At 47.8% G+C, this 25,748-nt stretch overlaps 1 protein-coding gene across 9 annotated transcripts in view; it reads right to left on the reverse strand.

The window, feature by feature from the left end:
- NFATC2 (nuclear factor of activated T cells 2) overlaps positions 1 to 25,748 on the reverse strand; it is a 187,283-nt gene that overhangs the window by 91,544 nt on the left and 69,991 nt on the right. For all 9 annotated transcript variants that reach the window (XM_017888168.1, XM_017888170.1, XM_017888165.1 and 6 more), the window contains exon 4: positions 840 to 1,042. In XM_017888168.1, coding sequence (XP_017743657.1) covers positions 840 to 1,042 — 203 coding nt within the window. The remainder of the gene's footprint in view (positions 1 to 839; positions 1,043 to 25,748) is intronic.

Consider the following 25,748-nt stretch of genomic DNA (forward strand, 5'->3'; position numbering starts at 1 on the left):
TTTTTTTTTTTTTTTTTTGAGACAGAGTCTCGCTCTGTCACCCAGGCTGGAGTGCAGTAGTGTGAACTTGGCTCACTGCAACCTCCCCCCATCAGGTTCAAGCAATTCTCCTGTCTCAGCCTCCAGAGTATCTGGGATTACAGGCGCCTGCCACCATACCCAGCTAATATTTGTATTTGTATTTTTTTATTTTTATTTATTTATTTATTTTTTATTTTTTATTTTATTTTTTTTTTGAGACGGAGTCTCGCTCTGTCGCCCAGGCTGGAGCGCAGTGGCTGGATCTCAGCTCACTGCAAGCTCTGCCTCCTGGGTTCACGCCATTCTCCTGCCTCAGCCTCCCGAGTAGCTGGGACTACAGGCGCCCGCCACCTCGCCCGGCTAGTTTTTTGTATTTTTTAGTAGAGACGGGGTTTCACCGTGTTAGCCAGGATGGTCTCGATCTCCTGACCTTGTGATCCACCCGTCTCGGCCTCCCAAAGTGCTAGGATTACAGGCTTGAGCCACCGCGCCCGGCCATTTGTATTTTTAATAGAGATGGGGTTTCCCCATGTTGGCCAGGCTGGTCTCAAATTCCTGATCCCAAGTGATCCACCTGCCTCGGCCTCCCAAAGTGCTGAGATTACAGGTGTGAGTCACCATGCCTGGCCTACATATTATGCTTTTAAAATAGAAACATTTAAAACAGAAATCACAATGGGTTGATGGATCACAGACTGAGAACTGCCATCAACAGCTGCTTCCATCAGTTCCGTAGAGTTCCCTCTCCCAAATCCCTGGCACCTGCCGCCTGCTCGCTTCTCCATGAAGACCCACCGCCCTCAGCTCCCAGCCCTTACGTTGCCCTCATGTTGTTTTTGGGCTCCAGGGGGATCTCCAGGACTTTGGTGTTGCCCACAATCTTCTCATAGCTGGTGGTGGTGACAGTTTTCCCCGTGATTCGGTGCACCTGGTAGAAGGCATGCGGCTTAAGAATTCGCTCATCGGCTGTCCCAATGAAGATCTGAAGTCCCAGAGGCTTGTTTTCCATGTAGCCATGGAGCTGGTAGGGGAGAAAACAAAATCATGATGATGTGGGGTGTGGTGGCTCTAATCCGATAAACAAAAAAGACCAGAGAGCTCACGGGCAGCAGAGAGAGTATGGGATTTCTGCCGCATCTGGAAGAATGGAGAACTGGAAACAACCTTGATGTCCAGCCAGAGGGTAACGCTTGGATAAATTACAGGCATCCCCTCTAACATTGAATATTAAGCAGCCACTAGAAAGAATACAGTCAGTCAGAATTGCATTTATGGAGAAACAGCCAGAAACTGCTTAATTGATGACTGAGGGTGGAAGGAGTGTTGCATAGTAATGAGGATAACTGAAATTAACTGAAAATCAACGGAAAGGATAAACATAGAGCTCTTGATAGTGATTCCCTGGGAAGATCAGAAGAAAGAACTGTCACTTCTTACATGACTATATTCCAATGAACAAAGTTTGACTGTGTAATTTTAAAAAAGAGTGTGACAAAAATGCCATAGTCTAAGTCAAAAGATAAAGACTGACAGAAAATATGTGCAACATATAACAGATAAAAGATTAGCACATACAATATATGAAGAATGCCTATAGTGAGTAAGTAAAAGATTCCCCGGCCATCTATTTAGAATCGAATCCCAATCCCAATGGCTTTCCCTATCTCCCTCTACTTTTTATCCAGTCCAACACACTATATATTTTCTTGATTCCTTTTGTCTAAGTCTTTCTCCCAGAACTAAACTGTCATGTCTCTGAGAGCAGGGATGTCTGTCTAGTTAATTTGCCACAAAATCTCTAGCGCCTAGAATAATGCTTGGCACCTAGCAGGCATTCTAGTACATATTTGATGAATGAATTAATAAGGTTATCCAACAGAAAAAAAAAATGAGTAAGATATTTGAACAGAAAATTCAGAGAAAAACAAATGACCAGTTTGACTTCTAAACAGAAAAATGCAAATAAGACAACCATGAGATACCACTTTTCACCCATGAAAGTTAGATTGGCACACATGTAGATATTTGATAATATCAAGTATTTTGGAGATTGCGGAGGAACAGACACTTTTATGCAGATGATAGCAATATAAACTGGTATAACTATTTTAAAGAGTATTAGAGCAACAGATTTAGTAAAACTACATAAATAAACATTCTTTGACTCAGTAATTCCACCTCTTGGTATGCATCCTAGAGAAACATTATATATGCAGGAGACACGTGCAAAAATGTTTACAAAAACAAACAGAATAATGAACAATGAGTTACGTCAATAGCCTGACTACTAATAGGACATTCCTAGGCTATGATACACTAAGAAGCATTTTAAAAAATAGTGAGGTAGAAGTCTATGAACCGACCCAGAAAGATCTAGGACACACTCTTGAAAAACAAAAGCAATGTGTAGAAAAATATGTATAGCATGACACAACTTAAAGAAATGCAGAATGTTTTCCATCCATCCAGTTATAATAGAAAAAGATGTGAAAGGATGTGCTCCAAACTGACCACATCATCATCACCTCTGTGAATGGAGGAGGAGCTCAAGATTGAGAAGGTGATCAAAGAGGACTTTGACTTTATATGCCATGTTATAGGAAGAATAGATTCCTAGAAACCTGTGAAATATTAAAAGTATATATATATGTATGTATGTGTATATATGTGTGTGTGTATATATATATATATATAAAATAACAAGAGACAAAAGGACATTAATCTAGAGTTTGATGATGTGTTCCTGTCTGGTCATTGGGTGGAGAAACACTAGACAAATCATTTAATCTTTTTGTGCCTCTATTCCTTTCTCCACTAATTGAGTGGGACTACAACTGACAACTCACGAAGAGCCCACTCTTCTCTGGAGATCCTTCAGTAGGATCTCCAGTCACCTGCCAAAAGGCAAAGTTGCAAGGTGATGAATGATTACACATGGTCTAGAACTGTGCTATCCAATGCAAGAGCCACTAACCACATGGATATATTCATTAAAATTAAGTCAATTGAAAGTTCAGTTTTTCAGGTACACTAGCCACATTTCAGTGCTTGGCAGCCACAGTGCACAAACAGCACAGACACAGAACATTTTCATCATCACAGTAAGTCCTATTGAACAATGCTGGTCTGAAAAGATGGCACGCTCCTGTCCCCTTCTAAAAGCCATACAAAGAGAGAGGCTGGGAGTGGAACTGTGTTAGATGATCACCTTCTTCATAACCGGCCAGACACTTACCTAAGTGTCTGACACACACCTGAGAGGCGGCCTTGGGCCAAGATGGAAATCCAAGTCAGAAGCCCCTTATCTGAAGAACAGCTACTGTGCTCGGTGACGAAAATCAAAAGAAGGGCAGCATTGAGAAGAGATTTTGTTTTTGTTGGTTTTGCTTTGCATTTGAGCCCAAGACAAATATATTTCCTCATCTCCTCTCCTGGATTTATCAGGAGTTGGTATCAAGAAGAAAGGTAGGATGGAGAGTGAGCCCTGATGATGTGCAGCTGTTTCCTCCTAATGACAGAAGCGCAGAAATCGCCTGCTGGGTGTACTCAAGATAAACAGGCAGGGAACACCTGGAGATAAAATCTATCATGTCCCTACAGCTCCACCTGAATCCAGCCATTTGCATCCCCTCTCTTGTTGGCACACCTGCCCGAGCCACCATCACCCCTCATTGGAGTGACCAGCACAGACTGCTCAGCTTACCGCTGGCTGGTCTTTCACAGAACAGCTCAATGATCTTTTAAAAATGCAAATCAGATCCGGACACTCCCCTGCCTACAACCCTCCAAAGACTTCCTGTGGCCTTAGAATAAAATCCAAACTCGGTGTGATAGTCTAAGAGCCTTCCTACAGCCCAGCCTCTGCCTTCTCCTCCACCACCCCGCTAGGCTCCTGCCAACCCCAGCCATCCTCCTGTTCCCTGAACACACCAAGGTCTTTCTGACCTCAGGGCCTTTGCACAAGCCATTTTCTCTGCCTAGAATACTCTTCCACTGGTACATTTGGGTTTCAAACCTTCAGGTTTTCCTGAACCAGATTAGATACACTGAGTGCTAAAGCCAGCTCTTTAGGCATTACAAGAACCAATCATTAAACCTATAGGAATTTTAAGAGCCAGTTGACACCACTTTGGTCACTTAGTATGTACATTTCCAGCCATAGTGGGAATATTTACACCACAAAAATTGACAGATGCTATAAACCAGGGTTTTTTTTCCCCCTGGAAAACTGGATGTTAAGCATTTACTAGCACATCACTGGAATATTTACTTTATTAACACCTGAAATTTCCTTGTTTAGTTATTTGCTGAACACCTCTCTCTCCTGCCTGAAGGTGAGTTTCACAGTAGTAGGAACCTTGTTTATTTTATTAGCACGATCAATGAACATTTGTTGAATAATCTGTTACCATCAACAGTAATGCAGCACCAGGCATGATGGCTCACGCCTGTAATCCCAGCACATTGGGAGGCCATCGTGGGTGGATTTCTCGCGCCCAGAAGCTCAAGACCAGTGTGGACAACATGGCCTAACCCTGTCTCCACAAAAAAACCTCAAAAATTAGCCAGGCATAGTGTCGCATGTCTGTAGTCTCAGCTGCTTTGTGGCACTGAAGCAAAAGGATCAGTTGAGCCCAGGAGGTTGAGGCTACAGTGAGCCACAGTTGTGCCATTGCACTCCAGCCTGGGTAGCGGAGCATGATCCTGTCTCAAACAAATACACCAACAAAAAACAGTAACGCAGCAGTGAAAGCCTGTTTCCCTCATGCTACACACCACACTTGATGTTTTATACATCTCACAACAATTCCATGTAAAATGGGCTCACTGCTACCCACATTTTACAGGTGAGGAAACTGAGGTTGCTAAGATCAGGCAACTTGTCCCAGTCAACACAGTGAGCATAAGGCAGAGCCAGGTTCCAAACTCCAGCCTCTCAGGCTCCAAACCCACCTGCTTCCCTGCCACCTTCTCCCTGTCCTCAGTGCCTGGTGGATTCCACTCTGCTCTCTGACTACAGGTCAGAAACGGCAGGTCCTCAAAGGGAAAATAAGTAAGTGCTAAGATGCAACATCAAGAATGTGCTTCCTGGGGCCAGGCACAGTGGCTAATGCCTGTAATCCCAGCACTTTGGGAGGCTGAGGCAGGCGGATCTCTTGAGGTCAGGAGTTCAAGACCAGCCTGGGCAACATGGCAAAACCTCGTCTCTATGAAAAATACAAAAATTAGCCAGGCGTGGTGGCACGTGCCTGTAATCCCAGCTACTCGGGAGACCAAGGCAGGAGAATCACTTGAACGAGGGGTCGGAGGTTGCAGCGAGCCGATATTGCACCACTGCACTCCAGCCTGGGTGACAGAGCAAGACTCCATCTCAAAAAAAAAAAAAAAAAAAAAAATTAAAATTAAAAACAGAATGTGCTTCCTGCTGCACAGGAGTGGGGGAGGAGGGAGGGAGAGAAGAAGAAGCACAGAGGGAGATGGAGGGAGAGAAACAAACAGCAACCTAAACAAACAAAAATGGTAGCTCCTTGAGAGCAAAACCTTCTCCTTTATGAAAGCCAAGAATGGCCTCTCTGAGTTGAAGAGCAGCCTCTGGGTTGAGCTGGGCTGGCTCATACAATGTGAACAGACAGAATCCACCTGGCACTGGTGAGCGTCCCTTCCCCACCTCCCCGAGTAACACCAGAAAGCAGCGTGGTATAGCAGAAAGCACAAAGGTTTTCACTTTGGATCAGACGTATCTGAATTTTGATGCCAGCTCTGCTTCTCGATGGCTATGTGACTGTGAGCAATTGCTCCACCCCTGAGTTTCCATGTGCTCAGATAAAAGAGGGACATCACCCCCCACCCTGCAGGCCTCTTCTGAAAGGCAAAATAAGGTGACCTTTGTTGGGCACCAAAGCACAGCACACGGTAGGTACCCATGAAACTAGAACTTTCCTTGTCATCAGAGGATGACGCAAATCGAAACAGGGAGGTGATATTACAGAACTGAATGGAAGGGTGAAGAATGAATGTGAACAAAGTGAGAACCAACGTGAAGGCCTCCCATTCGGGAAAGCCCAGGCACTAATTCCAGTCTTCTCAGTGGGCTGGCTCAACAGTCGCCAGCTTGGAGTGTCAGAAGAAAGAGGGGCCAGGTGAAGAAACCTCGCCATCTTGCATGAAAAGAACACTTCCCGTCCACCCTCCATCCTCCCCTTCTGCAAAAGGTGCTGAATGTGCCCAGAACCCCCACTGCTCAGCTGCCTCATTCTGGAAGAGCCTTCCTTGCCAGGTCCCCGGAGGTTTGATGAGAAGAACAGATAGCCATTTACTTGCTTCTCCAAAAAGTCAGTGATTTGGGTTTTGCAAATAGAACTTGATATTTTGAGATGACGTGATCTGCCCTTCTGGTTCCAAACTCCCCACCATCCCCATTTTCGGGAGACTTAGGTCAGGAGGTTTTTCAGGCTTCTCCAAAGGTAAGGTCTGCTCGGTGGCCTGGGCCAGCAGGATCACACTCCGGGCACAGCAGACACATCCTGCAATACAGGAGCCCCACGTCACTGGCCTCCCGAGCAAAGGAAGCGCCACTTCCTGCAGCCAAGGTGAGGGCGAAAGTTTTCTGCTTCTTGTAATTTCCCAGGCGGTTGAAAAGGTTCCAGGAAGAAGCAGTGCTTCTAGTGCACACCATGAAGGGCTAACTGCATGGGAGGGGAGTGTCTGTGGCGTCTGTGGGGGTGGGGGCCCAGGCTGCAGCTCAGTGCGACTTCCATCCACCAAACTTCCCATCAAAGGGACCAAGAAGCAAGACTGCAGGCTTGGGGGCGTCGTTCTATTAATAATCCACTCTGTCCCCTCGTCAGCTCAGCTGCTTGAAAAACCGGATCTGAGGAATGATGTGCGATTTAGACATCCCACCACAGTTAGTTACATAAACGATGCCATCCAACCTCGCCACAAGGAAAACGTTGCATCTTCCATAGGTGAAGACCTTTCTGTACAGTGTATTGGGATCACTTGCAAAGATAGCATAATGTAATCTCCATAACAATGCTCAGAGAAGAGCAGTGTTATCCCATTTTTAGATGACAACAGTGAGGCTCAACCAGGTTAAATAACTTGCTCACCATCCTACAGGTCATAAGTGACCAGGTGGCAGCAGCCCCCATTGGCCTTGTTTGTTTCTTCTGTTGTACGGCTGATTCCTGATTCAGAAAAAGTCAAAATCCCCCCACCCCAGCCCCCCAAGTCTGGCCTATGCATTTTAAGACAGGCAAGTCCATCCCACTAGGTCAGCAAGAAGAACCCAGAGACACGCAAACATGGCCTCCACATGTCAAAGACCCACAGCGTCAAAGAGAAAGCTCTTCAGACTCACCCCCTACCTGCCACTAAATTCAAGATCTGCCTGTTCTCAGTGGCAATTTAACTGTCCTGACACAAAGATAAAAAGGCATCAATATCTGTTGATTCTTGCTGTTCCTTTCTCTTGGTGTAAAGTACTAAGAGTTCGCTCGCTGCAGGAAAAAATAGACAAGATAAATTACAAAGAGAATACCCCCTGAAAATAAGTAAGCATTTGAATGTATATCCTTCCAAACTTTTTTTCATTCCAAACTGTTTTATTATTCATTTTATTTTTCCTCTTATTTGACAAATAATAATTTTATCTATTTATGGGGTACAATGTGTGATGCATTGATGTGTTTACATTGTGGAATGATTAAATCAAGCTAATTAACTCATCCATCACCTCACATACTTATTGTTTGGTGGTAAAAACATTTCAAATCTACTCTTAGCAATTTTGAAATGTAGACAATGATTATTTACTATAGTCACCATTCTGTACAAGAGATCCACTAAAGCTTATTCCCCTAACTGAAGTTATCTACCCTTTCAGACTTTTCTTCCAGGCACGTAGATCAACATATTGGCATTCGAGTTTAAGTATTGTCTCCATTGACTAAGATGGTCATGTCCTCTTGTCATTGAATCTTGCTTTATGAGAATCTCAAAGAACTACTTCGCATATCCCAGCGTTCGGACTAGCCCAAGGCCAGTGAGGTCCCCAGGACACATGATCTGAGGAGGCATTCACTATCAAGGTCCAGCAAATGCAAGGTGGGCACCTGAGAGTGAGCCCCACTCTCCATTTGGCCCCCTAGTGCCTCTCTTCCCGCACCCCGGCCCCAGCCCTTGCGTGTCCATTCTGCCTGTGGATCCCTGCAGCCAGTTGCACATTTAGATGGTTCCCAACTTTCCCCCATTACAAACACTGCAATAAGAACCCTTGCAAATGGCAGTTCCCTGAAAACGACTCTGCTATCAACTGTGCTCAGGGCTTTTTAAATACTCTCAGTTGAACGATTCCAATCCAAAATGTGGGACTGATTTTCAAAAAGGCAATGGGCCAAAGAAACTGTTTTGAATTTTACTAAAATAAAACATTAACGATGTTAAGTAGCATTTTTGTTGAATTTGAAATATTAGGAAATTGCTATCATCCTCAAAGATTTCACTCTGAAAGAAAGAAAAAGCCCAGAGTGGCAGGGGCTGGGGAGAAGGCCGGGCCAGGGGAGGGTGCTGGGGAAGAGTACTGCAATTCCCCATGGCCATGCAGCACGTGGGGAGAAAATTGGTACAAACACACATGGATCCCAGTTGAGTATTTATTTTGGGGTGCAGAAGTTGCAGCACATACTTGCCACCCTAACCCCACCTTCCACCCCACATACACACACACAGACACACACACAAGCAGACCAGGCACACTTCGTCCATGACTTGACTCTCAGTCATTCCAACAAGCCATGATTGTGTGTTAATAACTTCAATAAAAACCCTAATTCTTGGTACCTCTCTCTCTGCCTCCATCCCGTATTAGATCCATCTCAAAGCCCTGTCAATTCCATTTCCTAAATCCCACTCAAATTTGCTACCTGTGCCTCCTCCATCACTTCCACTCTAGTACCCTGGTCAAAGAGGGGGCCCAGTCTCCTTGCCCACCCCTCTCCCTCCACCTACACACAGTCTTCTTCACATAGCAATCCAGCTAGAAAGATCCTTAAAATGGTAAGTTAGAGCTTATGTCACCTCTGCTCAAATCCCAACAGCAAACATCTTCCTTGCGTCAAAAAGCCCAAGTCCTTACCATGACTCAGAAGATCCCATATGATCTGGCCCTGCTTCTCTATCTCCCATCCACCCTTCTTCCCTCCCCGCTGCCCCCCATGACAGCCACACTGGCCTTGTCACCCTCAAGAGACCGAGGCCCCCAGCAGGCAGGTGCCCATCCCTGGATTCCAACACTTATCGTGCCCTCAGCTTGAAATGCTCTCCCCGCATGACCCACAGGGCTCACCCCACTCTTCATTCAAACCTGTCCTCAGGTGACCTCTCATCAGAGAAGCCTTCCCAGACAGCCGCACCCCAAGGTGACACCCCACGCCCTTCTCACTCTCCCTCCACACACCCTGCCTTGTTGCATCATCCACCTGACACTTCCCTCCACCTGACCCCGCATGTGATAGTTATTTGCTCTTCGCTGCCTCCCCCAGTAGAATGTCAGTCCCCTGGGAGCAGCACCCCATCTTTCCTGTTCATGGTGCAGCCTCAATGCCTAGAGCACCATGCAGGTCTCCAACAAGTGAGCAAGGCTAGAAGGGAGTGTGTGTGACATCACGGGAGGAGCCAGAGCAGCTGCAGTCTCTCCAGACGCGCCTCTCTCCCATGACAAAGAGCTGTTATACGCCCACACCGGCTTCTCTCCAGCTTGGGCAATTCTCCTCCCGGCCCACAGCGACCATTGTGTCACAGAGCCTTGTCCTGCTTGGTGTGGGCACGACTTAGCTGGCTGGACAACTGATACCTGAGCTGCCCTGTTCCAAACAGAGGTGACAGCATCTCCAGGTACGATGAAGGAGCCCTGTGCCTGCTTTCCGACCCAGCTGGGATCCCACTGGCTGGATGTGTCTTCAGTCCGGCAGGAGGCCACTGTGGTCAGCTGCCCTGCTGATAGCGGCACATTTTGCAATTACACAGGGAACCATAAAAAGAGAATTAGACATTCTGGACAGGCTTGAAAACCAAACAAGTCAGGCTCTCTCAGTATTCTAAATTAAGAACCAAGTCATTCTATATTTCTCACATCACTGAAAATTAAAAACAGACATATCTACCGCATAGCAAGCACGCTCACTCAAGAGAGGCTTGATGGCCCAAAACATGCTAGATTTGTTTCCAATTACCATGTCCACATTTGAAACCCTGAGGAAGCCCTAGAAACCAGCGTGGAGAGATCAGAGGCAAGGCACGTCAGCCTAACAGGACTCAGGACCACATGCTGAACCCCAGCCTCCTCTACTCACGGCCCCCCATGGGGTCTTTGAATAAAAAACCTAGATCATTTTGTCCCCTCCTTTGGCCTGGAGGCATGAACCTTCCCTTCTCTGCTCTCACCTGCCCCTCTCCACTCTCAATCTCCAGCTTCTGGTCCCCTGGACAGACATGTCAACCCAGCCATGGGCTCCCTACCAGCATTCCCGTCCCCACCACCATATAGGAGCTGGGTCTGGAAGTACGGGATTAAAATATACAAGCCTTCTTCGAGTTGAACTTTGAAGTTGGGCTTTTTCTTGTTGATTTTTTTTTTTAAGAAGTCATACAAGTGCTTTTCACGTCTTCTGTCTGTATTCCTCTTGTGTAGAATCAGTGTAACATTGAGATCAAGAGTCTGAGTCCTGGAGTCCAACCATCTGGGTTTACATCCCGGCATTGGCACTTAATGTGTCATGGCAGGAAAGTGACTTTACATCTCCAGGCCTCAGTTTCATCATCTGTAAATGGTCTCCTGACCCTGCACACCTCACCAAGCTGTTGGCAGGAACAAGCGGGCTATGTATAAAGCATGTCACAAGCAATCAATGTTAACTTTCATTCATATTTTTTCATGTATGGCTGGGTGACTTGTGGCAATTAAAGGTCTCTTGTCTGGTCTCAGTTCTTGGAAGAAATCAACTTGAAGATTATCTTTCAATGCTAATATGTAATGATCCTCAGGTACATTTAGAATAAAATCCAGGCCAAGGAGAGTGGATTCTTTGAGGCCTGGAGCTCAAGACCAGCCTGGCCAGCATGGTGAAACCCTGTCTCTACTAAAAATACAAAAATTATCCTGGTGTGGTGGCACACACCTATAGTCCCAGCTACTCAGGAGACTGAGACACCAGAATCATTTGAATCTGGGAGGCAGAGGTTGCAGTGAGCCGAGATCGTGCCACTACCCTCCAGCCTAGGTGATAGAGCGAGATTCTGTCTCAAAATAAGAAAAAAAAAGAAGAAGAACATCCAAACTGCCCATCACAGCTAACAAAACTGCATGATCAGGCCCCTGCCCACATCACCAGCTTCATCTCCCCCACTCCAGTCCAGCCACATGGGCCTCCTTGCTGCTCCTGGAACAGACCACGTTTGTTTCTGCCATAGGGCCTTTGCATATACTATGCCCTCGGCCTACAACATTCTTCCCCTGGGTCTTCCCACGGCTAATTCCTCCTGATCCTTCACATCTCAGCCTAAATGCAGGGCCCTCCCTGGGTAGCCTGGCAGAAAGACAGCTCCCCTAGCATCGCTCCATCACATCTTCCTGTTTATTTCCTTCCTGACTGTGCTAAGTGTTACCTTATGTGTTTGCTTATTGCCTGTTCCCACCTCCTGCCCCACTAGAATGTAAGCTTGTCCATCACCATGCCTCAGCACCTCCAACAGTATTTGGCATACAGTAGATGTTCAATAAATATTTGCTGAATAAATAAATGAATAGATTGATTCTCAGGTTCCTATGTGGATCCACATATTGCCGAGTGATTCATTCTCCAGCAACTCTGAGAAAGGAGGCTCATTCATGTCTGGAACAGAATCCCTACGTTTGGAGTCTGCCTAAACTCACTACCATTTGAGCCAGTCTGCAGGAATGTGTCTCACCATGAAAGAGACATATTATACCAGGCCAATTACACTGAAAGTCAGAAGAGCAGACTAACTTGGGCTGGAAAAATGAAGTTTACAATCTTGAGATTGAGTTGAAAGCACAGCAGCCTGGCAGCTCACGGAGATGGCGAGGGAAAAGTGAGGCACGTGCGGTGCTCCCTACTGCCAACTGTTGACCCAAAGACCAGACAACAGGGGGAAAGCATCCTTCAGAAACATTTCTCCCAGAGCTTCTCACTCAGGACACTGACCTGATATTAGAGAACAAGGTATCTACTATCTGCAGAGGCCTGAGCTCTGGGAGAAGCAGGGGAAAGGGAAAGGCTTGATCCCCAAGAGACGGCAACTGGGGAATGGAGCTTGCAGAAACCCCGTGCAAGCATCCGGCCCTGACCGTGCCCAGCATGGCAGTGTGTGAATGCGCCAGGAATGCTGGGATGGGAGGCTATAGCACCAGCCCTGATGGCAGCCACTTCAGAACACACTGATAAGACATTCCTCTGCGAGAGCCAGGGGAGGGAGACCATCTGGATAAATAGCTAATGCATGCAGGGCTTAATACCTAGGTGATGGGTTGATAGGTGCAGCAAACCCCCATGGCACACGTTTACCTACGTAACAAACCTCTGCATCCTGCACATGTATCCCAGAACTTAAAATAAAATTAAATGAAAAAACAAAAACGTTCCCAGGAAACTGCTGTTCAGCTTCACAAAAATGTTCCACCAGAGACATCTGGATGAGCCATAAGCTCTGACCTCTCCCCTTTCACTACAGCCACAGCTGAAAAAGAACCCCACGATGGTAAAGAGGCAAAAGCCAGGGCTGAGGAAATGCAGGCCAGCCAGCCGAGCCAGCCACGGCATAAAAAAGGTGGGTTATTCCCAATCGAATGACACCTCCGCCCCCACACCAAAGACTGTGCAGGTCTCTCTGGATTCAGACCAAAAATTCTGAGTCACTTTTGCCACGAGGGGGGAAAAAAAAAGGAGAAGGCAGACGTGATGTGTACCTTTCCACACTCTATTTTGGGATTTTAAGATCCAGTTTCTTTCATTTCAAAGGGTGGGTTTTTGGAGGGCTCTCTGCATAACTCTTAGACTCAGCACGGCGAGACGGCGCTGAGACGGGCTCTGTCGGTGACCTGGGGAGAGGCGGGACCCACTGGCAGATCAACAAAACGCATCATTCAGGAACAAGGGGCCCGTTCTTGTGTGGAGTGCATGGGGCCTGGCTTCCATAAACATGATGGAAGCCTGTGGGCTGAGCCAATCTGACTCACCTCTTCATCGGGGCCATTCCCAAGTTCATTCACTCCTCCGTTTAGTCATTCATGCAGCAGAGTGCCTCTCAGGGAAGGAAGATTAAGCTGAAGGCTGTCCTTCAGGATTATTAATATACATGCCTTTGGTGAAGAATCGAGTGCTTCTCTGGCTGGGTGGTAACATTCGGGATTATCATAATCCCACAATTTAAGACATTGGGGTAAGAAACCAGTAAATCAGGATTTCTCAACCTCGGCACTATTGGCCAATGTGGGCTATTGATTTGGGGACCAAATAAGTCTTTCTTTTTGAGGGCTGCCCTGGGCACTATAGGGTGTTTGTTGGCATCACTGGACTCTACCCAGTAAGTGCCAGCAGCCACCATTTCCCCAACTGTGATGCACAAAAAAGTCTCTGGACATTGCTAAATGTCCCCTGGGAAACGAAATCACTCCTATTGAGAAACATTCTTAAATTAAGCTAACATTTATGAGGAGGGGAAAGAGAAAATCTGCACTGAAACCCTATCCCTTGTCCATCGGAAAGTGTTTCAACAGGACCTTCAAGAAACACCCCAGATGCTTCCACTTTTCACGTTCTCATCAACCTCCCTGGGTCCCAGCACTGCCATCTGGATCCCTGCATCCAGCCTCTCACTAATCTCTGCCTTGTCCCTTGTTCCCATTCTGAATAGAATCTCCACAAGCAGCCAGAGGGATCTTTTAAAAGCAAGTGAGATCCCATCACTTCCCTACTTAAAATCTACCCATGGCTTCCGGGTGCATAAAGAATTACATTCAAGCTGGGCGTGGTGGCTCACGCCCGTAATCCCAGCACTTCAGGAGGCCAAGGTGGGTGGATCACTTGAGGTCAGGAATTCAAGACCAGCCTGGCCAACATGGTGAAACCCCATTTCTACTAAACATATAAAAAGTAGCCAGGTGTGGTGGTGGGTGCCTGTAATCCCAGCTACTAAGGAGGCTGAGGCAGGAGAATCGCTTGAACCCAGGAGGCAGAGGTTGCAGTGAGCCAAGATCACACCACTGCACGCTAGCCTGGGCAACAAAGTGAGACTCTGTCTCAAAAAAAAAAAAAAAAAAAAAAAAAAAAAAAGAAGTGTGCAGATGACTTGCAGAAGAGTTACTGAGAGGAAGCTCACCAAGATGGTGAGGGGGCCCCTTTGGCCCTGTCTCCCTCCCTTCTTGAAATTCCAGTGCTTGGAGTATAGAGGTGGTAGCTGCAGCCCCAGCATCATTTTGAACCATGAGGTGGCCTGGAGTTGAACAGGAGGTAAGAAGGAACCTGGATTCCTAATGACTTCATAGCACTTTGGACTACCCATCTCTAGATTTTCTACATTCTTAGATGAGAAGCAACTGTTATTTGGGGTTTTCTGTTAGAGATAATTAAACCTAAGTCTAATTGAAGGGCTCATCAACCCATCAGCATCACACCAAGTCCTCCATTCCTTCATTCAAGTTCTTCTCAACTGCATTGCAAAGACAGTAAGACAACCATGTCTAGGTGGCTTCTAGTTAAACTCAAGGTACAAATGGCACGTGGATCCGTGCACCAGCCTGCTTTACCAAAGGCTTCAAAAACAATGATTTCTCTGAAAACCCAGTGCCAAAAGAGAATCTGAAAGAAACTGCCATGCACAAAGAGTCAGATGATTCAACTGCTCAGAAACATACCAAGTAATGACACCCAAGTCAGTCTGCAAATGTTCTCATCCTCTTACTCACAATCCAAAAGAACGTCTAGAAAGGTATTCCCAAGAGGAGAGGTGAAGTGGGGAAAGACGACTGTCTGACACATGCAGGAATGACGATGGTCCTCGCTAGAAATAAAATTGCTGCTTACTTTCTGTCTGGTTTCCGAATTGCTTTTTCCTGGTTAAAAGGTGCCAGGCCTGGCAGCTTTCTAAACATTTAACATTCAATTCAAGTCAACAAATATTTGTGGAGTCCTGCCTATTCACAAAAAGGGCCATGCTGGGGAAAACTGGATAATAGGGAGATGCTATAATTAATCAAAATAACAACAAAAATGACAGCTAATAATGTATGGAGTGCTTGCTAGATACGGGGCATTGTGATGTATGATATCTATCAATCTTCACTGCAACTCTATGAGAGAGGTATTATAATTTTAAACAAGAGGGAACTGAGGTTCAGAGAGATTCGTTTGTTCAAGGTCACACAGCCAAGAAGAGAGAAGCCAGGATTCCAACTTGGCAGGTCTACCTCTAAGACCCTTTCTCTTGACAACTATATGATCTTCTGTTCCTGTAGTCTCTAAAGAGGGAAGAATACACAGCCACAAATGGCCACACCACTGTTCCCCAACCTCAGTCATTTTCGAGTCATATTCCTGATCTTCCACTGGACTGTGGGTTACTGAATCTCTTTACAATTTAAATTCATATCTTTACTTACAGAAATTTATCTTAAAAGAAACTTTATGTTGCTACCATAAACAGGAAACCAGGATCACCAGCAAGAAATCAAAGGTGCACATAAATACACAAAAAAATAAATGTGCCATTAAAATAATTATAGCAGCTATCCATGGTGGCACACGCCTGTAATCCCAGCTACTTGGGAGACTGAGACAGGAAGGTTGTTTGAGCCCAGGAGTTTGAGACCAGCTTGGGTAACATAGTGAGACTCTGTTTCAATTTTTTAAAAATTTAAATTAAAAAATAAAATAATTATAAATGTTAAAAATGCTGACTAAGTAACACAACATTAATCAGCATGCTCCTTTCCCAGGGAACCGTGGTTTGCAGAACACAAGACTGGCACTCAAAGTACAGCAGAGGAGGTGCTGGAGCACCAGGTTTGGGGAGCCCCAGGGTGGGAGGTCACCATCTCCAAAGCCAGTAGATCATCAAGAGATGGTTAAGGAAACCACCCAGGTCAGTGCCCAGACACAAGAGGTGCTCAGCAAACCTTCGCAAAAGGACCCAAGGAGGTCTGCTAAGGACTCTTCACCAGGAGAGAAAAAGTACCACTGCCTGCCCACATGCTAGAATGGTCCTGTGTTCAAAGAAAGGACTAGAAAAGAAAATCATCTCCTGGCTCCAGGGCACACATTTTAACCTTTTTTGTACCAATGACCCCTTTTGCAGCTTGGTGAAGCCATGGTCCTATCTCTGAGTGATTCTTCCACATGCATAAAATGGACAACGTTAAAAAGAAGAAGGAGGAAATCAACCAATGTATAAAAATGTAACGTATTTTCCCCAAACTAAAAAGTGGCATTCGTTCAGTCAGCCTCTCTGTCTTCCTTGCTCTGGGTTTGCATGCGCTGTGCCTGTGAGGTATGCAATAGCAGACCAGTAAATATTCATCGACTAGTTCTCCAAGACAGAAACCTTGGTTTGCAGTGTTTGCCCATTTCCATGGTATCAACACTCCCACAGTGGCTGATTTCCAGCTACCGGCGCAGCGACACTGTATATGCAGCTGGGAGGAGAAGCGTAGCGGTACCATCACATGCTCCCTCCGACATGTGGATACACGGATGCCTATGACCTCGGGCACATAGGTTAGAACAACACGTAACAGAGTCCCTGGAACTTTAAAAATCAGCTCCCACGAGGCCATGAAAACTGGCTGCAGGACACTCCTGGGCACGCATGGGTCTCTGTGCTTCTGTTTAGGTGCATATCTACTCAGACTGCAGTCTGTCCATCTCTTACTCTCTTCTCCCAGTGATTTTCACACCTGCTAGCTGAGAAGAGCCCCACCCCCACCAACGCACACACACACACACACACACCCCTTGCCCCAGCCCTACTCCCTGTGAAAGCTTATGAAGACCCTGCTATGGTCTGGCCTGCACGCACACACTCCCCTGCGCCCCCGGCAGTGCCATGAAACCCCTTGTTCACCGGCCCGGGCTCCCCTTAGATCTGGAGAAAGCCGCATCCCCGTACATCCTAGAAATGGGCAAACCCTGCAAACCAAATCACCTCGGCCCCAAGGCTCCCAGAGCCTTCTCGTCCCAGCAGGAGGGAGAGCCTCATCTTTAAATCCCATCACACACATCTTCCTGTCTAGACGAGGTCCCTGGCTGCCAGGGCCTCAGAGTGAATGGATTCACAGCCTCCACCCCCTGGCACCACCGAGCCCTGCCACACCCCGCCACTGTGCTCAGGACGACCTGGGCAGCCCCCCGACTTCTAGAGAAGACACAGAGGAGACTGCGCAATCAACAGACAGGAGTGTGCGTGAGTGCAGCATGACATGGGCACGCCATCCCAAAGAAGCAGGCACCCACCGCACTAAGCGTCATCCATCATCCTTTCGCTGAAAAGTTGGAAAACAAACAACAAAAACCCCGCCCAGCCTCATTTAATGCGAACCAAACACAAAAGCCACAGGGGAAAGCTTTTCCTCTCTGTGCTTCCCTTTTCCGGCCGAGGAACACCACCAGCCAAGATAAGGGGCTGTGAGGGGCCCTCTGCGCGGCTTCAAAGGGCGGGCACCCGCCCCCCAGGCCAGCTCCCACTCCCACTGGCTAATGGGCTCCCTGCTCCAGCCCTTGGGGGAGCAGGAGGCGGCCAGGGCTCCATGCCAGGCGACTTGGAAGAGGTTTAAGGCTCACGCCAAAGAAGGGAGGAAGCCCGGCCTGTCAAGAGGCGTGATAAAGCAGCTCCTTATCACAGTTTTCCTTTCAACTGCCTCCAAGTGAGCGCCGGCCGGGGCTGGGCCTGTCAAGGCCGAGCGTGTTCCTTTCATGTCGCCCTGTGTTCCTCGCTCAGCGACGTATCCACGGGCACATGGAACTGTAGCATCAGCATTGGAGTTTGCAGCTTGGGGCCAGAGTCTCCAGGAGGATGCGATCGTGTGCCTCCCAGCCTGGGCCTCTGGTGAACCACTTAGTATCTGCAAATCCACTAGAACCATCTGGGTCCCAGTTTTGCCATCAGGAAACCAGAAGAAGATTCCAGAGCAGTAGGGCCTAACGGTTTAGACTGGGGGCTAGGTAGTCAGTGGACCCAAGCTCAAGTCCCAACTGCTGAACTTGCTGGCTGTGGACCTTGGGCAGGTCACTCCGACTCTTCGACCCATGTGTCACATAGAAAAAAGTGCTTGTACATTTCATAGAGTTACCAGGATTCAATGAATTGGTACATGCACAGCTCTTAGAACCAGTGTGGGCACATGGTAAGCACTCAGCAAACGTTGGCCTTCATCTTGCTAGAATTCTTGTTGTTTTCTCATGGGGCTGTTATGGGCATAGAATGGGGATCGGTGACGTCACATTGTAACTGAGTGATGTGAAATGGACAACATGCTAGAGAAATGATTTTGATCTTCTAGGCACCTCCCACTCACAGGGGGAATGTCCCAGACCGACATAGTGAATCTACTGTAAAAGAAAGCCTCTCATTACTTGAGCACCTTTCCACCCCGACTATGAGTCTCACTCACCGGGGCCCTGGACTCAGACAGCAGCTCCATCTGAGGCCCCTGGAATGCAGCAGACACTGGTTCAACGCCACTGCAGGGAAACACCACTGGGCCTATTCCCTGAGAGGCGGGGCGTGCTAAGAGACACGAACATAGTCGATCGCATTGAGAGCAGCTCGGTCCCTGTCCAATCCTTTCATCAGTGGCAACCTCAGCACCATGTCCCCAGAGAGCTGCCCCCACTGTGATGGGCATCAAACACTTAGCAAAGAGCCAGCCCAGAACGTGACACCCTTGACCATCAGCCTTCTCAGACCCAACCAAGTCTCAGATCCGAGACTGGTTGGCACTGCTGAAAGCTGGCCGCACCTGAGCCCTCACCTGTGCAAGGGGAAAAATTATAGATGCCCACCCCATGCCCCATGAGCTGTGGCAAAGATTAGACGATATAATGGGGACAGTGCCTGGCACAGAGTGGGTGCTCAGTGAGTGTCAGCAGTGACCATCATTGCCACCACCGTCACCCATTTCAGACCTTCCTCTAAGCCGTCTCAGGCAGCTCGGTCACCGTTACTTTGTTTGGTTATGAGTCCTCTTTTGAATATGGACATAAGGAAGGACAGGACCCCAGTGCTCCTCTCCTCCCCTACACAGAGCGGGCGCCAGGCGCTGCACTTCCATGCGTTTGCTCAGAGAGGCTAAGTCAGCTGCCTAAGGTGTCCAGCGCAGGGCGGGTGCAGTTGGAAATCAAAAGCAAATCTGGCAGCTTCCCTGGCTGGCGGCTTTTCTGCTACACCTGCTCCTCCTATTTCCTCTTTGTTTAAACATTTTTCTTTTACTTTCAAGTGGAAATGTGGCACACGTCAGTAATTCCCTCATACGTCGCTCTTGAGGGGCTCCTCCCTCTCACCTTTATTTAAGGCCCCAAGGCCCTTTTCTTCTGCTACTGCTATGTTCAGGTCTCGATCCACAGAATCAGCATCCTACCCTTGCCTAGAGCTGACCACGGCTCCATCCTGAATTCTAGGGCTGAGAACTCACGCGCCTTGAGGGACTGGCATTTGGCTTCCATAAACAAGGCCGCGGCCCAGTCATCTCACAGCATGGGAGAGGTTCTCACCTCATGTGGCAGGGAGGTGACAGGCTGAGAAGCCACAGTTTGCCAGGAAGAACTTTTTGATGAAACAGGAAATGAAGTTTGTCATAAGAGGGAAAAGCTCAACTCTGACTTCTTAAGGATTATTGAATCCCCAGTAAACTCCGGGCTCAAGCTCTGAGGTCCTCCGTCCACTGAGAAAAACCACTACCAAGATGGTGGCCACATACTGTCCTGAACGTGACTGCCGCCTCCTGCTAGTAATCCATACTTGGAAATGAGGCCAGCACAGCCCCCAAGTGGACACCCAGTCCCAACATGGGCATTGTGCTACTGCTGTGGCCTCCAGGTGGGGGCAAAGTAAGACCCAACCCAGCTTGGTGGAGCCAGAACCCCAGCTAGACCCTAAATCTCATTTTATTTTTTTTAGACAGGTTCTCACTCATTACCCAGGCTGGAGTGCAGTGGCACCATCTCAGCTCACTGCAATCTCCGTCTCCCATTCTCAAGCAATTCTCCTGCCTCAGCCTCTGGAGTAGCTGGGACAACAGGCGCATGCCACCACGCTCAGCTAATTTTTGGTTTTTATTTTGTAGAGACAGGGTTTCACCATGTTGCCCAGGCTGGTCTTGAACTCCTGGGCTCAAGTGATCCGCCCACCTCAACCTCCCAAAGTGCTGGGATTATAGACATGAGCCACCGCACATGGCTGGAAAGCCTCCTTTCTTGAAAAGACTTGAGTGTGACTGCATATTCACCTCAAAGAGAATGCAGCTGCTCCATAAAGGGGTGAGGGGGACACATTCCATCGTAAATGCCCAAGACAGAACTTGTTGCTGTGTGAGATCCCCAGATCGTCTCTCCTCTCTGGGGAACTGTCTTATCCAGTTCTGAACCTGGGTTTTCTTTGCTGACTGACAGAAGGCAAATAAATGCTACAGCACTCATTTTTAGCAAGCATGGAGTTTGCCAGGACCAAGGAAAACTGACTCACTACCTCTTATAAATTTGTGGAGTTCAATTTTGTCACTTTCTGTGTTTGAAGCCAACAGTAAACACCCACGTGCGCACGCCCAGGTGTAAGAGAGCTCACGTCCCCTGCACTGGCTGCCGCCATGCCATCTGCAGGGGACTCGAACTCACGCCTCAATCAACCCTCCTCTGTCCCTGTGGGAAATCTGTGGATCAGAGAAGACTTCCATTTTTCCTAGAAGGATGCTAAGGTAGGAAGGTAAGGCCAGCTTTATACTTGGTAGCATCTTTTTTATATTAAAAAGAGGCCTTGAGCAAACACTTGGACGTGAAGGTCAGCAAGATCTGGGTTTATTTTTCTAAGCATTTCCAAAGCAGATTCCAAACCTCCACCCAGGGTCACCAACGAGATGCCCAGAGGAGCCAGGTGAGCAATGTGGGTGTGTGAACTGGGCCTAGTGGTGCTGAGACCCCCCTGGGGAAGGCAGATCCAGTCTAAAGGGAGGACCGAGGCACAGCTCTTCACAACTTGCCATGCAGGAAGCCAGCCATTGTTGCCAGATCTTCTGATTGTTAGAAATCCAACTTGGTATGAGAAATTTCCTAATTTGTAAATGTTGGTTAACTAGTGTCAGCTGCTGCTTAAAGCCCTGAGCGTGTCAAATGCCATCTGTGGACAGGCTCAGGCCTTGAGCACTCAGAAACAGGGTTCCCTCACCTCTGCACACTCCTGAAGCCTGGACCATTCTTCCTTTACCTCCTGCAACCACTCCCCACCCTCCACTCAAATGTCACCTCCTCCAGGAAGCTGCCCCAGATTCCCTGAGGCAAAGTGAGCCTTGTGACCCAGAGCCTCACTACCTTCTCTTTCTTTTATAGTCCTTATCTCTCTATTATAGGTCTTATCTCTATAAACAAATAAAGAATCACTAACAATTGGACACATACTGTTAGGCCCTCTGCTTCAGTATTTATGGTAACCTATTTTAGGGGTACTATCATCATCCCACTTTACAGACACAGAGAAGTTAAGTAACTTGCCCCGTGTCACACAACCAATAAGTGGCAGAACCAGGATTCAAACCCAGGTCATCCGGCTCCATCTTTCCTGCTATTGTTTGTTCAACCAACCGGCTAGTGACCTCAATTATTTTCCCATCTATCTCGCCCAGCAGACTGGGCACTCCCTGAAAGCAGGCATTGATCTCATTTCTCCCTCTATCTCGAGTGCACAGCTCACACTCAGCGGCTGTTGACTGAGCATTGCTGCCTATCCTGACTGCCTCGATGGCCCTGGAAGGCCCCAGGCAGGGCGGCAGGGGCTAGAATCCACTCCGTTCTCGGCAGCTCAGTGGGGTTCTTCAGAAGGCTTCAAGCGATGCTGCAAAGTCCCCCACTGAGAAATGTCACTCCCATCCTGGCCCTGAGAGGGGACAGGGGTTTGGCTACAGGCTGGGACTAGCACCCAGGTTACTAACAAGTCCCAACAAGCTTCCCAAAGTCTGACTTCTACCAAACCATGCATCCTCTGAGGCTCTGCCTCTGCCCAAGGCAAGGGCAGCAATGTGTCTGCCTCATGACTTCAACAACTTTGGGTCCAAAGTCAAGGTGTACTTGGGCCAATCATTCTGCTCCCTCCCACAGCAAGAAAAATAATGATCCACCAAAAGATAAATGCAAAAAGAAGATGCACATGAGAACGAGTCCGCATGGATGTGTAAGAACTCGCTCTAGAGACACACTCACGGGGTTGCTTTAGGGCCAGTGCATGAACTTAATATGATCCCATTTTTGCACAAGACTTTTCAGCATTTTTCACCCCAATATTACTTCACTGAAACCCCTGGTCCAGCCCCAGACCACCCTTGTTCAATCCCTGCAAACAAGGCCACATTTGGATACTCATGGCTTATTCCACGCCTCCCCCAATGATGGACGGTCGCCTGAGTCTAGCCTCTGCAGCCACCGCCTTCCACCAAAGCAGATCCGCCTCCTCCTTTGCTCACAGGAGCGAGGGGGAACTGCTGAGAGGAGGGGCAGATTGGCCAGGGAGGGGGCGATTCAGAACAGGAAGAAGATGGGGTGAGATCTGAGAGGCACGCTTTGGACACAATAAACAAGCCTGCTGCCTTGTTCAGAAAGGGACCCGGGACCCCCGATCCCACCAGGGCCCTAAAAGCATTAGTTCAAAGTTAAAGTTAGATACACGCAAAGCTGCAGCCCCCGGGGGAACTCAAAGCTCAAAACAATACTCTCTTTGACTCAAAACCACAAGGGAACACCCACGGCATACTTCTTGATTAAAAAAGGAAAGTGAAAAATAAGGTTTTCTTTTTTTCCTTCTTAATCATCATAAAACTAACGTGTGCCCATTCCATCAAGTCACGACTTCTGTTGGCCTCAAGCGAGCCCAACTCATGTTGGCCACAGACACGAGGGGCCGGGAAGCTTGGGCATGTCCTAGTGAACTGAACCGGTCCTTCTGAATGGTTGTCATTTCCTTCCTCTGCTTCCTTTAGCACAGGAAAGCCACCAAGGAGCCGCCTATGCCAGCACATCCATCACCCGGACTCCCAGAGCTCTGTTCATCTGAGAGGCCAGACACAGCGGAGCTCATTGATGCCTCAAAGCAGTAGGGTAGCAACATCTCTCAACCGCTGTTCTTGAGATACATGAAGTATCCACCATGTGACAGACACTGTGCTTGGGATTGGGGATGGAGCAATGATGAAGGCATGAAGGACAGATGTGTGGCAGGGGGCTGGATGAGTAGGTGGGTCAAGGGGTTGGAGGAGAGGACGGAGGAGAGGAGGAAAGGAAGAGAGAACATATATCAGGCTATGGAAAAAAGAAAAAACAGAGGCGAGGCACAGTGGCTCATGCCTGTAATCCCAGCACTTTGGGAGACTGAGGCAGGCAGATCATTTGAGGCCAAGAATTTGAGACCAGCCTGGCCAACATGGCAAAACCCCATCTCTACTAAAAATACAAAAGTTAGCCAGGCATGGTGGCATGCACCTGTAGTCCCAGCTGCTCAGGAGGCTGAGGCAGGAGAACTGTTTGAACCCATGGGGTGGAGGTTGCAGTGAGCTGAGATTGACCCACTGCATTCCAGCCTAGGTGACAGAGTGAGACTTCATCTCAAAACAAACAAACACCCAAGTAGAAAGACAGATGATGGCAGGAGAGAAAGGGGATCTGTTTTGGTAGGAGAATCAGGGGAAGCTGCTTTGAGGAGGTGACAATTGAGCTGACAGCTGAATGAAGCAGAGAAAGGAGCCACGTGGATAGCTGGGAGGAGTGAAAGGCACATGCAAAGGCCCTGAGGCAGGAGCCTACCTGGAGTGTTTGAGGAATAGCATGGAGGCCATTATTGGCAGGTGGGAATGGAATGAGTGAGGAAGAGAGGCAGGCAGGGACCGGGTGACATGGCCTGGTCCACAGTGAGGAGCACAGCATTTATACTCAGGGAGGGCACACAGGACGGCTCAGAATGGGGGTGGTGTGGACCAAGGTACACTCTGAACAGATCCTCTGGCAGCTGTGTGGGAAGCAGATGAATGAAGGGTGCAAGTGGAGGCAGGGAAACCAGTTAGGAGGCTGTCACCCAGACAAGAGATGATGATATCTTGGCCCCAGGTGACAGAGGGGAGGAGGTAAGAAATGGTTGAGCACCTACCGCAAGCCCAGCTCCCACGCAGGTGCACAGAACCATGAGGAAGGGCAACAGGCCAACTGGATGCCCATAAAAGATCACGAGGCAAAGAGAAGCGAATAAGAAGGAGAAAGAGATTCAAAATCTAAAACGCGGCCAGGCACGATGGCTCATGCCTATAATCCCAGCATTTTCGGAGGCTGAGGCAGGTGGATTACTTGAGGTCAAGAGTTCAAGACCAGCCTGGCCAACATGGTGAAACCCCGTCTCTGCCAAAAATACAAAAATTAGCCAGGCATGGTGGCTAATACCAGCTGCTTTGGAGGCTGAGGCAGGAGAATCACTTGAACCAAGGAGGTAGGGGCTGCAGTGAACCGAGATCGCACCACTGCACTCCAGCCTGGGTGACAGAGCAAGACTCTGTCTCAAAAAAAAAAGACACTAGAAAAAGAAATCTAATACCCTTCTGCTTCCTACCTGCACAAGCCTCACCTCAGGCAAGTCATATTTCTCTGGGGCTCGGTTTTCATTTGTAACATAGTAGAACCCAATTCATGGGGTTACAATGGGTAATGCAAGTCTTCACTTAATGTCTGCCCTATTGTACATGCTCAATAAGTAATACTTTTCTAAGCTCTGCCTTTAATGATCTGAGTCATGGCCCTGCCAATTTAGTTGCTGTATTATCTTTATATTAAAATTTCATATCATCTCTCTGAACCGCTATTTGGTCACTTGAAAACTGGTCGTGACAGTAGCTACCCTCAAACACTCAGTATGAGATTGAATGAGACAACTTTAGTTTAGCAAAAGGTCTGTCACGTAGGAATCCCTCAATAAAATAACCAAAGCCTTCAGTAAAATGGTAGCTGAAACCCTCAGTAAAATGATACATGAATCAGACATACCAGTCATCCAACTAGATGATTTCTAAGTCTCTTTCTAGCTCAATTATCCCCAAACTCCTTAAAAAAAATTTTTTTTTTAATCAAAAAAATAACAGCTTAACAGCTTCAAGTCCCTGAATGAATCACCCCTGGAGCGAAGGCAACCCAAGTTGAAGGGCAGTTGGAACTCCCACCTCAAAGTGAACAAAACTAAACATAGGCACTTCTAGTTGGGTGATACCCATTACTCTGAGTCATAGAATTAAGTAAGTTTAGAGGCAGGAGAGAACTTACAGAGCCCTACCCACTCGTTTTAGAGCAGAGGCTCCTACAGCTCAGTGAGAAGTATGTGGGCTGAGGTTGCACAGCGAGGCTCAGGCAGAGGAGGAAGCCAAGAATGCTCCCACCCCTCCAGCCCCACCCTCACTCTCACCCCCCATCCCCACCCTCAAC

Source organism: Rhinopithecus bieti, unplaced genomic scaffold (assembly GCF_001698545.2).
Source record: "Rhinopithecus bieti isolate Rb0 unplaced genomic scaffold, ASM169854v2 scaffold_15834, whole genome shotgun sequence".
NCBI classification, from domain to species: domain Eukaryota; kingdom Metazoa; phylum Chordata; class Mammalia; order Primates; family Cercopithecidae; genus Rhinopithecus; species Rhinopithecus bieti.